The sequence below is a fragment of the Danaus plexippus genome, chromosome 24, assembly GCF_018135715.1.
Source record: "Danaus plexippus chromosome 24, MEX_DaPlex, whole genome shotgun sequence".
NCBI lineage: Eukaryota > Metazoa > Arthropoda > Insecta > Lepidoptera > Nymphalidae > Danaus > Danaus plexippus.
Window position 1 is genome coordinate 2,755,907 of NC_083552.1, and position 15,011 is coordinate 2,770,917.

Below are 15,011 nucleotides of genomic sequence, written 5' to 3' on the forward strand. Positions count from 1 at the left end.
ACTTACTAAGCGTAGCGTCGTACCAATAACAGTACAAGTGGAAAAATGAGTGCACAAAGGATTCAACCATTATGAAAAATTTATCATTGTAATTAAAATTAAACATAAATAAGATTATTTGATGCATTGATCTAGCAAAGACTAGGATAATAGCAAAGCATAGAGACGTGTCAATTGATTTTTGTTACCCTGATTCTGAATTTAAAAAAAAAACAATATCTTATTTTATCAAGCTGTTCTGACAAAAATTCAAAGTTTTGTGGGAACAAACAATTTCACCCTCGCCATATGTACATTAATATATATTTAATCTTCTTACCAGCGAGGATAGAAACAGGTCCTTAACATTTATTAAACATGAATACTATATATATTATGCTAACTCATGATACAATTACAAAAGGAAATTTCATCACAAACAGTTTGCATTGGAACAAGGAAGTTCGTTAGGGTTGAGTCCTTAAACAACAAAAATGTTAACAATGATATAAAACATTTTACATATCACAATCATATTACGTTATAATGCGCTGAATATTCTGCTCGGAAGCGAAATTATAAATTATAAACCACTTGGTTAAACGCTCGAATACTTCTCATCCCATGGATAAAAACTCAATTTCTATTAAGTTACTCAGGAGAAAATTTCATCCGGACGTATCCTGGTATTATCCAGGGAAATTGGATTAATGACAACCCTAGGGTAGGGCTGACTTCGTTCATGGAAACGACAGTTTAAAGGAAAGTAATTTAATGCGCGTTTTAACCTGACTTGTGATGATTACTGGAATGGAAATTGTTTGGAATGGAATGCTCTTAGTGAAACTAACGAATACGCTTTCTTTAGTTCAGATATTGTTATAACTATTAGTATTAAAGTTTAAATTGCTTACGAAATCGTACAGTTTTCGACGAAAACTACGTCCTATCGACCAAAAAATTACTGTTAAATGTATAATAATATCAGTACTTAAGGGTATGTGTATAATTAATTAGATAGAGTTGCTTTTTCGATTATCATGTTATATGTGGTATCGGTATCTTTTGTTATCATGGATACAATTTCAATTTTAATGATATCTATGACTTTCACGAGTGTTCATTAAAATAGAACCAATATTTTCGGATTACTACGCGTTTTTTTATTATTTTGAACTAAATAGTCCCGATGTTTCGCTTACTCTTGCAGCAACCATCATCACGGACAAACGAAATCAGAACGATTGTGATCACGATTGCTGCAAGAGTAACCGAAACGTTAGGAGTATGTAGTTAGAATTAATAAAACGCGTGGTACTTCGAAAATATTACTTTTATATAATTTTATATTTATCAAAATCTTGAGTCTATGAACCGGCAAAAAGTTTAATCCGAAAAACAAGATGATTGGTTGAATCTTGCATTTGAACGTGTTTGTACCAAATTTAATTCAAACGAATTGGCTAACGGCCACCAAATTCTGATAATATCAAAGCGTAACTATTTAACGATCCCTTCAAATATTTGATAATCGTAAATTAAAATTCAGTTTTTTCATACCGGAGCCTTAAAGCTTGCTCCTAAATAAACAGTGTACTCATTATTCATATCTCAGATGAGTAAACATTTTCCCTTGTTATTTCACTTATAATGTAAACTGATGTAAATTTTATATTTATGTCTTGTTTAAATGGTGTATATTTAAGTTTGTTACAATAAAGTTATACATGCCAAAGTTTGAGAGTGTAGGTGTGCGGATGCTTAGTGTAAACACCGCTTAATAGATTTTAAGCTTAGGTACATTTTGGATTTATATTATTAAATCAATATGCTTGGATTATGCTTCTACTATAGTTATTTGTGGCTAATCCTATGAATTCCCTTGCTTATTATCGTTATCGCTTATCTAATTGACATAAAAATAATCTACTGACAGGAAATATTTTTCAGTCAGCTTCTTATCCTGAGATAATCAATTTTGAGCGTTTATAAACAAATTATTTTATGACTTTCGATCCTTCGATTATCAAATCTCCCACGTTGATACATCTGAAAATTACTTTTTTAGAATATAATACAGACTAATTTATTGTTTTAATCAGATAATAATCTTTACTAAATAATACATTGACATTTAAATTTGTATTATATCGCATATAATACAAAGATTCTTGTAAATTCTTAAAATTAATATATAACGCATATATAAACGTCTAAGAACGCTTGAGGCGTAGCAGAGCCGTCTTGCTTGTAGCAAAGTGTCATGAGTCGTCTTTGTAGGTTAAGAGCTGTTGAGATAAACTTTGCAGGTGCAAGATTTAAGTACGAAGAAACTGAACAATTGACTTAAGAACGACTGTGTTACTTTATAAAGGAATGTTTAATTAGGTTAATGGATAGCATTGTTGTATCGGTGTAAATATTTGAAGCAATGATATGCTCTGAGTGTTGGCTAATTTAAGAATTATAACGAGGAAACTAAAACTTTCAGTCCACTTTTATTAATATTGCGATAGTATGGGCGGAGGCGAAATCGTTTCTAGGATATATTTATTTGTGGATATACGGATACGCATATACGGATGTACGGATATATATATATACGTGTATGCATGAATGCATAGACAATTATCAGTTACCCGTATGATTTTGTAGAAGTACAGTAATATTGTTTAATATATCGAACAATATATAAATCAATTGTTTTACGGATATACTAATGTGGCATACACTGGTGTACGGATGTATCGATGCTTGGATGTACACATGCATGCATGGATACAATTTGTAAAAAAAATACAATTAATACGTATAATATAAGGTATTGATCGATTTCAATCAATATGTTTTTTTTTAATAATTTAATATATCTATTCAGTATTATTTTATCATCGAATATAATTTTAGAAAGTTAATCAATGAAAAGTTTCTTCGACTCGATTAAGCCTTATGGATAAACGCAGATGAACAATATCATTAAGAAGAAAGTCAAGATCTATCGATAAGTTTTCTATCGGGATATCATCCCGATCGTGGGATTTAGCTGTTTTATGCCAGGGTTGCAACCATTAAAATAAATATATTTTTATATTTATATACTAAATGAGACATTCTTTATATTTAAAACAATATTTTAAAATGCTTGTATTGGACTTAGGTGGCACACTTATTATTTGAAATTATGAAATAAAAAAAATATTCTAAACCGCAATGATTACTATTTTTATTTTAAATAGGTATTTAAAAACTAAGTTTTAGCTCTTTATGGTATTTAAAACCATAAGTTAGTAGCATGCTAAGTTACATGCTACATAAGAAAAATACGACCAGGTCACGCCAGGTCAAACATTTTAATTGCCTCTATAAATTTTGCTATGGAGCCGTAACATGCGATGAAATATTAAAAAGTGGTCAAAAGTTAAATCAAAAACGGAAATCCGCTGAAAACTTTACGTACCAAATAAAAACCAATGTTGCTACCAAAAAGGAGTTTCTACCTACCCACCTATTTCACGTGATGTTGGCATTATAATCATGAGTAACGGTCTTTCTCAGTGAAGGAGCTAAGAATGAACTGGTTTTAATTTTTTATAATCCCCTATTTATATTGAATAAATTAACCTGTTCAATTTTAATATACTATACATCCAAAAGTATATATATAAATATGGAGGATAATTATTATTTTTTCAACAAAAATATTCAAGTTTAAATTCGCTAAACAAGACATCATTCGTCAATATTATTAAATTCAATTGCTACAATTCCATCTCGCTTAAACTCCAACCAACTTGACCTAATTGGATACTTCTTTTGGTTGGCTATAGTAAAGTTGTTCTTTGAAATACGAATTATATGCATAAAATACAGAAACACTAGTGAATATATATATATTTATATTTGATAATTCCGAATCAATTATTTTAATTGAGGTTATTAAAATGGGCAAAGCTACTAGCTCTGTCACAGTATGTCTATTATATTAACGGCTGAATCCATGTTAATAGAATTATAAATAAACCGAGATGTAAATTCGGAAAATCGAACACTTTCCTTCGATAAAAGGTGTCGAACAGAGACACAAAAAAAAATATAATACAAGAGTTGAATATCACATACGTAATGTTATATATAAAGTTATTTTATTAAAATATTAACAACATAACATATGACAGTCAACTAATGATTATATAAATGTAAATTATTCATAAAAGTTTTAAGTGACAGCCCTAGCGTATAATAAGAACTGCTGGGATTACGCGGAATAAATCAAAGCTACGTTTATTGAATCAAGTTAATTTATTGGACGCGATATTACCTAGTTATAACCATTGTATTACTCGTTTATTGAATATGTGAGAGGAATAAGAAAATTTATACTATTTCAAGTACTATTGATACTGTTATAAATGTTTTTTGATGTATAAGTTGAATACATTCATATAAATTTCACAGTTCGAAACGTTTTACAATTATGTATATATATATTGTGTATTCAACTTAAATAATTAATTATAAAGTGATATAGATAAGTCGTAGAGAGTATTATCATAGTTATCGCATAGTTTTTATTGTTATATAATTTCTCACTCAAAACTGGAGCATGTGGCATGTGATGTACTCACCGACGCACGGGTTGTGGTTCACGACAGCGAAAATCCTATCACATCTCTTCTTCATGTGGGTGTTGGGGCAGATGCAGCCGAAGAGTGGAGAAAGCCGAAGACCGGCCCACGCCTCGCGGCAGGATTCCCTGGAGTTTCAAGAAATATTACGATTTCAAAATTTCCGCTATGAAAATTAATACACTAAATAACTTCTCGGATTTGGGCGGAACCTTTTTTCTAGATGTATAAACCTTTTTTCTGGATGTATAAAATGTGCAGTTTTAATCTTCGAGCTGTTAAAAAATGGTTGGTGGATACTATTTATATATTTACGAAGGTTTTTTGGAAATAATTTGCCTTAAACTTTAAGTTGGAATTGTCTTTGAAAGTATTAGGTTTATCGAAGAAATTGCGAGATTATTTCGATACGATTGTTAAAATAAATAGTGATGTTAAAAAGTGCATATGTAGCTCTCAGTTTGTATTGAGAGCATTAGAAAATTACACTTGGGATTTTACCATCCATTGAAAGTTACGACATAAAATATTGGCTTCGTTTAAAAGACAGCTAATTTGCTATATATCTAGTTAAAAGTTAAAAGGAAATTCTTTTTTATTCACACAAAAACATGTGTAAAGATAAATTTTTCGTTTATTTTTCGTTCCGTATGAGTATAGTTCATAAGTGAAGTCCTAAATAATTTTGTTTCACAGACGTGATTAACGTTAAAAATGAGTCAAACTCGTGCCTCAGGATAATAAAGAGTTGCTTGAAATATAAAAGACTGAACAAATCCAACCTGACAAAACTCTAAAATAAAGCCGACATTAAAAGAAATTCTGCTTTATCTAGATCGGATTGAACTCGGAATTATGGCTTCAAATTAATTCACTGACGTCTATCAATATTCAAATTTCATCTCTGGGTAACAAGAAGTTTGTTAAATGCCTAGAAGATAATAATTTTGAAGCTTTTAGAGATCATCTTTATTACTTAATATGATTTAAAGTATATATATAGTTTTAAAATTCTTGTCTAATTTGACACTGAAATATATAAAAAAAACGACATTTTATGTTGAATTTTTTGTCAGCATATATTTGCGGCGTGCATATTTAGCGACTGGCAAAATTTTCTCGTTAATAGATATTAATTAATTCGTTTCGTTAATAGATATTAGATAATAATCTCACATATATTAATGTTTTTTTTATATACCATTTAATTGTGTGAAGTTTAACTATATTTTGTAATATTCGTGAAATAATAGTACATCATACAGAATATATTTCGTTAATAATTTATGCCGGAATCCGGTATTAAGTGTTATTACCTCTCCTCCATACGACACTCCCCGTCTCTGGCTTTACAAGCGTTCTTGAATCTCTCGAAGAGCACGGAACAAGCTTTCTCGTTGTGGCAAACACTTAAAGCATAGGTGCAAGTTGGCAGAGTCTCCACGGGATAGGGATCTTTCTCTATAAAAGAATTAATAAACCATTAACTTTAATTATTTTTTTAAATAATTTAATTCATATAATAGATTAATAGTAAAATTGGGTGGATATATTTTTTAACTAATTAATTGTATATAATAAATTATAATCAGTATTGTAGATGCGTTCAATATCGACTGATAATCGTTTGCCAGAGATCGTTATAGTTATTATTATAATGGCCGTGAGTTCAAAATTTTAATCGGTAAATTCAAAATACTAACCACACAATTACAATTACTTTATGGATAGGAGAATATGAAATTTAAAACTTTAATAAAAGACAAATGCTCGTATTTAGCATCAAATATTGTAGTTTTAAAATGTATTTTCAGCGTGCCCGCTTTCAGGAACGTTTTAATTCAATCATGCATTGTTTTACAGAATAACTTTGTGTTAATTATGTTATATATATATAGGTCATTGACTAGCGCAATGTTCTGTATGTATTCCTGAAGTCGATTGTAGTTAAGTCGATACGGCGTCCCCAAATTTAAAACATTTGTCTTTCTGGTCTTTTATTTTTGGATACATGCCAGAATTATGCAACCATACCATCGTCTACATTACCATCAATTTCTGTTTAAACGCTAGAACATTAATAATAAGAACATTGTAACAGAATATGATAAATTTTCATTTTTCATAGATCAGTTTCGTACATAGAAGTATCCTATGAATATTCCTATTATTCATAGTAAAGTTTGCAAGAATAAAACTTTCGGTACAACGAAAATAAAACGGCTAAACAGATTTTGATTAAATTTTGCATAGATATTAAAAAAAAACATTAGAAAGGTTATTCTTAATCCTAGGAAAAAATTGTATAATAGAAATTTATATGTTTTTTTCGATATGGAAAGCTAAAAAAGCTTTTGAGGGAGAATATTTTCATACCTTTTTTCATCACGAAAACGCAGGGATGATCGAATAGGAAGTCGCGGAAGGAGTTGCATTCTGGATCGACGTTCGGTTCTCGACAGAGGCAAGTCGGTTTAAAGAATGGAAACGCTTGTAGAGTTCGGAGAGCGGCTTGACACTTGGTAACGGTCACGGTAGAGCAGGCAACTAGAATAAAAAAATATGTCAGTTATTATATTAAATGTATAGAACATTACTTAATATTATTTATATACAACTAGGTACCAGCCCCGGCTTCACACGTGCTTTTTACAAAAAATATAAAATAGCCTTTTTAATTTTGACAATTATTAAACCTATATTGTGATAACTTTCACATGGCACGCCCGGTTTAAATGAATTACAGATACTGATGTAGCCTTGAAAACGAAGTTATTTATTTTGATAAGACTTAATACCATATTTATGTAAATAGCTCTCCAATAAACGCTTTAGGAATCCCAATTTTAAAAGTTGTAAAATGAATATAGTAAGTTATCCTTAAGGTATAGACATATGCCACCGCGGACTTTTCTGTAGACCTATATAAGATACACAATTTCACGATATATCATTTTATGATATCTCAAAGACTTTAGGCAGCGTTTTCGTTAAAAGCTCTCAAACGGCTCACGTTTTCCCAACATCTTCAACAAATATCGTTAATGTACACACAAATGAATACAAAACCTTCGAGTTGTGGTAACCGCTTGACAATTGGTGCAGTAGTTTTTCCGTTTTATAATATGTATTGATAAATATCATTATTTTAGAGCTAATGAACATTAAAATCTTACTTTATATACTATACACACAACAAACACACACACACACATACACACACACACATATATGTATTTATATATATATAGATTTATGTAGCACTTCCTAACATCAAAACATGATGTTAATTTATATTATTCCTGTGTAGAGTGAAATTATATATTTTTTTGCTAAAGTAAGGTATTGTTTTAAAGTAAGTAAGATAAACATAAAGAACGTACAATGAATAGTTTAGTATAACTGTAAAAATAATATAATTAAGTTTTAATTTATAATTTATTCTTGCCACAATCAGTATTTTAAACCTTTTTCTCAAATAAACAAATAGAAAAACAAATTTTAAAGGTTTATATCTTTTTATGTAGCATATTATAAAAAGAGTCCTTGGTTAATTTTCCTATATTATTAATAAGTACTATTTGTACAAAATTTTCCATATTTTCGATCAAGATCAACAATTTTGCTACTTTTTGTTTGAATTATAATATTAGTTTTTTATAATCTAAATTTTGCGTTTGGGATCAAATTGGACTCATAAAATTTTATTACGCTAAGTTAAAGTAATTCAGATTTAAGAACAGTGATTTCTAACTCATCATCATCATCAGCTTATCGGAACCCACGGCTGAGCAAAGGCCTATTCTCACATGGAGAAGGTTAGAACCTTTATGCATTAATCACCACGCTTGCTCAAGACGGGTTGGCGATTTCAAACTTATAATTTGAAATTATAAGACCAGGTTTCCTCACGATGTTTTCCTTCACCGTCTGTTAGTGGTTTCTAAATACTCTTAGAAAGTACATATGAAAGATCACATTGGTAGTTGCCAGGTTTCGAACCCGCCCATCATGTGTAAGTGGCGGGCCTTTAACCTCCAGGCCACCACAACTTCATTCTATTTCTAACTAGTGCCCACTGATGAGCAAAGGTCTCTCATATAGAAGGTTGGAATATTAATCAACACGCTTGCTCCAGACGGATTGGTGACTTCAAACTTATAATTTGAAATAACCAATCCAGGTTACCTCACGATGTTTTCCTTCACCGCCTTCTAGTGGGGTCTACATACTCTTATAAAATACATATAACTCAAAAAACATTACTTTTACAATTGCATCTTTCAATAATTCCATTTGCTTTCAATGTTTTCTGTGTGTTCAAATAAAGGCTTCCGCAGTAATGAAGACTGTTTCATAAAGAGGAAATTTATTAGCGTTTTGTATTCGACTCAATAGATATTGTTTTCTAAATATTTTTTTTACTTATGAATAATTATGTGGAATTACAGGATTTAATACACTTTTTTGCGAATAATTGCGACTATGTATGGATGGTTTAGTTTATAAAAAATAAATCCTTTCAACGTCACTTCACAATAGTTAACCTTATACAAAATAACTAGAAAATAAATTAAAATTTAAATCAATTTATTTGATTTTAATACAACGCAAAATGGCTGGTTATTCATACCAAGAAATTAGAATATAAAAATATAGGACGTACCCAATATATTTTGTATAATCAGAACTATCTGGTTTCCTAAAGGGTGAGCATGTTTTCATTTAAAATTTACCGTCCAAAATAAAAACACAAATTTCGAAGTCAACTGTAACTAATCGTATTACATTGGGGTTAAAGTCGGGTTATTTTTTTTTATAGAACAGATCGGTTTTATGAAATGCATAAAAAACTTTCAAGTAGATTGAATTACACCAGTTAATTAATTTGTCACCACAAATATCCTCAATTGAGATTCTTTCTTATTACATGTAATTATTGGGTGAATTGGAATCGTTTTTGCCGTCTGGGTGAAGCAAGATGGCTTTTTCCTACAAAAGAACCTCTTAAATTAAGCACTGGAACGATATGCTTTTTCTATTTTCGTAATTGACTTTAGTAGTAACGAAAAATAATATTACGATCTTAATTTTAATTCTTGTACCAAATAACATTTACATCAGACCATAATCTTTGTAAGTCGTGATGATAATATTTATTATTTAAGTTATATTTGGAAACTAATTTTTTGAGTAATAATATTTTTTTAATGATTCTAAGAAATAATGCTATCAAACAATCCATCGAAAACATGACTTTAGAATTACAAAGCAATTAATTTAATTGATAATTAATTAAACATTTCCTACTAAAACATTTTAAAGACTTTGCATTTAACTTAATTGCTTTTAAATTTGTGAACATCTTATAGATTTCTTAATCTCATGATGTTCTGGTAGCATAAGTGTGAGCTTCATTTAAATATTATTTATTAAAATAATACAATTAACTATCAACAGACCATTATATGATAAATTTAATAAACAATTAATTTAATATATTTTCTAAATACGTGAACCAAATGAATTTATACCTAAATTAAATATAACAGAAGATTTATAATTAAATGTATAATTAAATTGCCCTCACGGCTTTCACATTATTAATATTAAAGTAATGAAGACATCCAGAAAACGTTTTCGTTCCATAAAATGTCAAAAAATAAGCCTTTCATAACCCAAGACATTTCGTTTTGCTGTTAATACAAACGTAAATTATCATGTGTAAAATAATTATCGCTGTATTATAACTTAGAAACAAAACCAAATTAAATTAATTGTTACATTCGTTACTATTTTATATTCACTTATTGTTATTAAATTACATACTATAAATAAATGTATTGTATAGAATTCTAAATCATAGTTTGCTTGTTGTAATATAAAAATTGAGCGATAATTTTTTTGTGTACAAATAGCTTGCTACTTATTAATAAGTTTAAAAAATCAATTAAATATATATCGATTATGCATACTTGTTAGAGGGATATATGTATATAGGCATATAATAACATTATATGTTAGTTGGAATCCTAATGAAGTCCGGGAATAGCCTCGTAATAACAATCGTATTGACCTTTGTTATACAAATAAAAAAGTAGCGAATGCGTCCTTAACATGCATACTTTTAATGTTTCTATGAAAAATAAATTAGACGGTTACAAGGTTTTAATTTAAAACCGTTTTAGTTTTAATTCACGCAAGCTAACTGCAATATGGAATTACGATTCCTTGAAAAAAATATGACAAACGCTGGCAACAAAATTATTATGAAGCGTAGTGTGATAAAAAAAAGTAATGTCCACATTATTATCTTTAAGAAGTATGAAATAAATTGATATGAACAAATGTAGTAGTGATTGAAAATTGAGTAAATTGACTCGGTTCTTATAGATATTTTTATTGAATACATACGTAATGAGTGACGAACAATACTATAATTTAAAACTATCAAAAAATTCAAAGTAAAACACAACGGTTATGATAAATTATTTTTTAGTTTAAAAAAACTGCGTTGATAACAATTAATTTTAATATATTACACGCAAAATAAAAGAAAAATATAACGTTTTTATAACATTAATAATATTGGAATAGATACTGATAAAAATAACATTTCCTCTGTCATCGTTGCGTGGGCTACGTCTTGATAAAGAAAACAGATATATTTTATAAATATACCACCATATTTTTAGATGATAAGTAATAAATATTTCATACTATATACGTATGATATAAGAAGATAAGTATCATAGAAAGACGCAAAGTAATTGTATGTTTAACAAAGAACCCACTTACACATGAATAAAATGTTCCTATTCATGTTATTAATGCTTGTTTCTAAATAAAAATGCTTCTGTCTATTTGGGCATTGAAATGACTGTCAAATAGAATCTTTACATATGAAGGATAAGGCCAGATAGCTAAGTGGCAAATTAACTGCAACGCGTTATATAGAAGGTTGCCGGTTCGAATCCGCTAATGTTAATGTATTAATTATGTTTTTATTATTTTAATTTTAATGCAAAAACATTGATTTATTGTTAACAATAGAGTTATGAGTTATATTTTTCAAAGTTAAAAAGAGTAATGTAATGGAAACTGTAAAATAGATACGAATTTGCTTTTGACTAACCTCTCGTGATCCAATAATAGTCTGATATGGATTTAGTGAACACAAACTGTGTATGATAATCAAGATCTATAAACTGTGTCCTGTATATATATACCATTTGCGAGAGCTCTTTGAAAATTAGTTATATATATTTTTTATTATATTCCTATGCTATGGTAAAAGTAGGTAGTTTACGACGTGTGAAAATATTTTTAAAATATATATTTGGTATTTTTTTGATGACTACCCGACAATCTGTGATAAAATTTTTATATATTTTTTTAAATGTTACTTTCAAACACGGAAAAGGTTTAAATGAATTAATTTAAATATTTTAAGTGTCTATGATGTTTATTGAGAATAAATACTTTTTATCTCATAATGGTTACGAGATAATGAATGTCACTAAACTTTGCCTTAAAAATATATCTTAGAATAGCGAGTATTAAAGAATAGATATTATTCCAAAAACAATATTATTTCTTATAAACGAAAGAAGGAAATCAATTCAAAGCAATATATATATATAAGAATTTTTTTTAATGTTGCAAAAAGTTACACCACACTTTCATTATTAACAGTTATGTGTAGTTGTGACTAAAATAAAAAAAAAATCTGTATTACTCAAATTTTAAATTAACATACCATATTTTTTGGGATCTACATTATTAAGTAAAAGTAAAGGGACAACGTTATTAACGTTAATATATAAATAGAAAGTATGAGTAAATGCAAACACTAATTCTGTTTATTGAAATTTCAACTTTTAATCATATGTATTACTATGTAAATACGGTAATACTGTGATGACTAATTACTATTATACTCATTTGGCATAACACTATTTTAATTATAAATCGTTATTAGATAAAATGGCTGAGTTATAATATTATAAATTTAACGTTATCATAGTTACTATTTCAGAAGACTGAATATTTTTGAACTACCATGATTATTTACGTAATTTTATTAACGCGCCCGCGCCATTAATTTAATTACTTTAAACTCTACTTAATATGTTGAAGTACAGGGTTTTTTTTATCTTGATCTAAATATACATGTAATTTTTTATTAAAATTTTGCATAAGGGCTTTTTATTTAACTCTTTAGCTGGCTTCATTTAAAATGAAACATATTTGTCTCTACGATTTTATGTAATAGAGGCAATTGAAATATTAAATAGAAGGTAGTTTTTCTATTTGTAGTTGTATATTCGTTTCAAAAATAAAATAAAAGATTTAGCCTAGCTCAGTTTTCGAATCAGTGCATCTATTTCCGACTGCAATGAATAATTGAAAGTTGAAATGGCAACCTATTTCCGTCATTTTAAAATATTTCATGAATTAAATATTAAAGAAATATTAAATATACGATTATTTAGTTTTTATTTAATGTAAATAAAAAATTAAACCAATATTATTTTTTTGTAGTTGACAAACTATTGGTGACAGGATCTATTTTGAGTTCAGAAATTCTGTGAGTTTCGACAAAGTAATTTAGATGTTTCAATAAATATATATATATATGTATGTTATTTTTAAAGCGTTCCTAAAAGGATAATTACAACCAGTACATTATATGAGTCGGAAAACGGTAAATACAATTTTTTGGATTACATAGTAAAAAGCGTTGGGATATGGATGAATAAAATCAGTATAAATTCGTATGGGAAGGGCTTAAGGCTGCAATTAAGCTGAGAAAATAGATTCTAGTCTAGAGCGTGTATACAGGGTTATTCAGACCCCCGGATAGTTATTATACTCGTCTTTTTATCCACTTTTATAACACGCGTACGACCATGAACTTGTTAACAATGGACGTTAATACAAAAGGCTTTGTGTAGAACCAGATCTATTTGGATGCTCTTGTGTAGTTGGTGAAGTTTGAAGATGGATGTTTGGACGCTCGTTTGAAAGTCACAATAGTTGTTGCTATAGTTAAGAATAGTTGGAGATATCTTGCGTTGGAATAGAATCCTGCTACGATGTACATCGCTATTATAATAGTTATCCGTGTTGTATTATAATTCAGTGCTGTTTTGAAAACTATAATAAATATAAAGGCGAGTACACAATTCCTATATATAAAAATGTCCTCGGAAATTCTTTACAGAATAAAACGATCAAGCATCGTGCCGTCACTTGTTTGAGAATTCGAGGGGATCTGACAAGGGACGGCCATTTTGTCAGGACTAATACTCTCAAAAATTTCACCAGAACCGTTCACGTAAAAGATCCTGTACCCGTGAACACTGAAGCATTCATCTCAATTAGTGGCGCTTCAAGCGACCTGTCACTGTCAAGAAGAACAGAAATAGGATTTATTTATAACCAATAATCATCTAAATTAGTTTTGCTGCCGCATTACCATGATTTGATTTGAATGGCTTTATTTGTAATTAGGCAGAGTCAATTTTAATTAGAAAATATTCTAATAATATTATTTGTTATTATTTAAGGAAGTATACATTAATAAAAAAACACATCATGTTATATAATACTCAACATAAATATGATTTTACACATTTCAAGAATAAATCAGAGTGAATGGTACATCCTTAAGAATAGTAGAGTGCTCTCAAAGCCACCGCAAAAACCTGAGATAAAGATCACGGTTGGATTGTGGATTGTAATGAGGTCAAATTGGATTTAATTGTGCCAATTTATTTTAGACTCTCTAGTTTAATGTTTAGAGTTTTATTTCGTGAAATATATAAATGATTATAAAATAATAATTGAAACATGATCGCTTATTGTTTGACCATTTTTTATAATAAATTTGATGTACTTGTATCATTATCAACGAATATATGAAAAAAACTAAACTATGGTCTGATATTAAAAATGAATTACCAGTTAAAATTTTTTAAGTGTAGATTATATATGAGATATGAAAAATTATATCATATCAATATCTCTATAATATATCATTACCTATATATATACTATATGGGCATAACTCAGTGATTGGTGAAACGTCAATTACCTTAAAAATCGTTACAACGAGAATAAACTGAAAAATCGATATTTTATATAGTTTGGATCGCTAAAGTTTATGTGACCTCCTTCTCGTCTTTTGTCAGTAAATTGATTTAAAATTGGACTCTACCAAATTGCTGTAAGGTTGAAAGTATTTTTCATCAAAAGGCGGTCACCTTTTGTTAGAGGTCTTTTGTTATCTTTCCCAGTTATATGTACACGTTGGTTTACGTTTTTTAAGCTCGCTTTACTTGAAGTCATCAATCATAGTTAATGTGAGTTCATTAAAGTGATTCGTGCTTTGTATTAAAATTA

At 28.8% G+C, this 15,011-nt stretch overlaps 1 protein-coding gene across 2 annotated transcripts in view; it reads right to left on the reverse strand.

Moving 5' to 3' along the window:
- The window catches only part of LOC116775832 (uncharacterized), a 112,549-nt gene that overhangs the window by 19,472 nt on the left and 78,066 nt on the right, over positions 1–15,011 (reverse strand). For both annotated transcript variants that reach the window (XM_032668814.2, XM_032668811.2), the window contains exons 4-6: positions 6,981–7,151; positions 5,921–6,065; positions 4,605–4,732 (exon numbers count right to left, since the gene is read on the reverse strand). In XM_032668814.2, the coding sequence (XP_032524705.1) occupies positions 4,605–4,732; positions 5,921–6,065; positions 6,981–7,151 (444 nt within the window). The remainder of the gene's footprint in view (positions 1–4,604; positions 4,733–5,920; positions 6,066–6,980; positions 7,152–15,011) is intronic.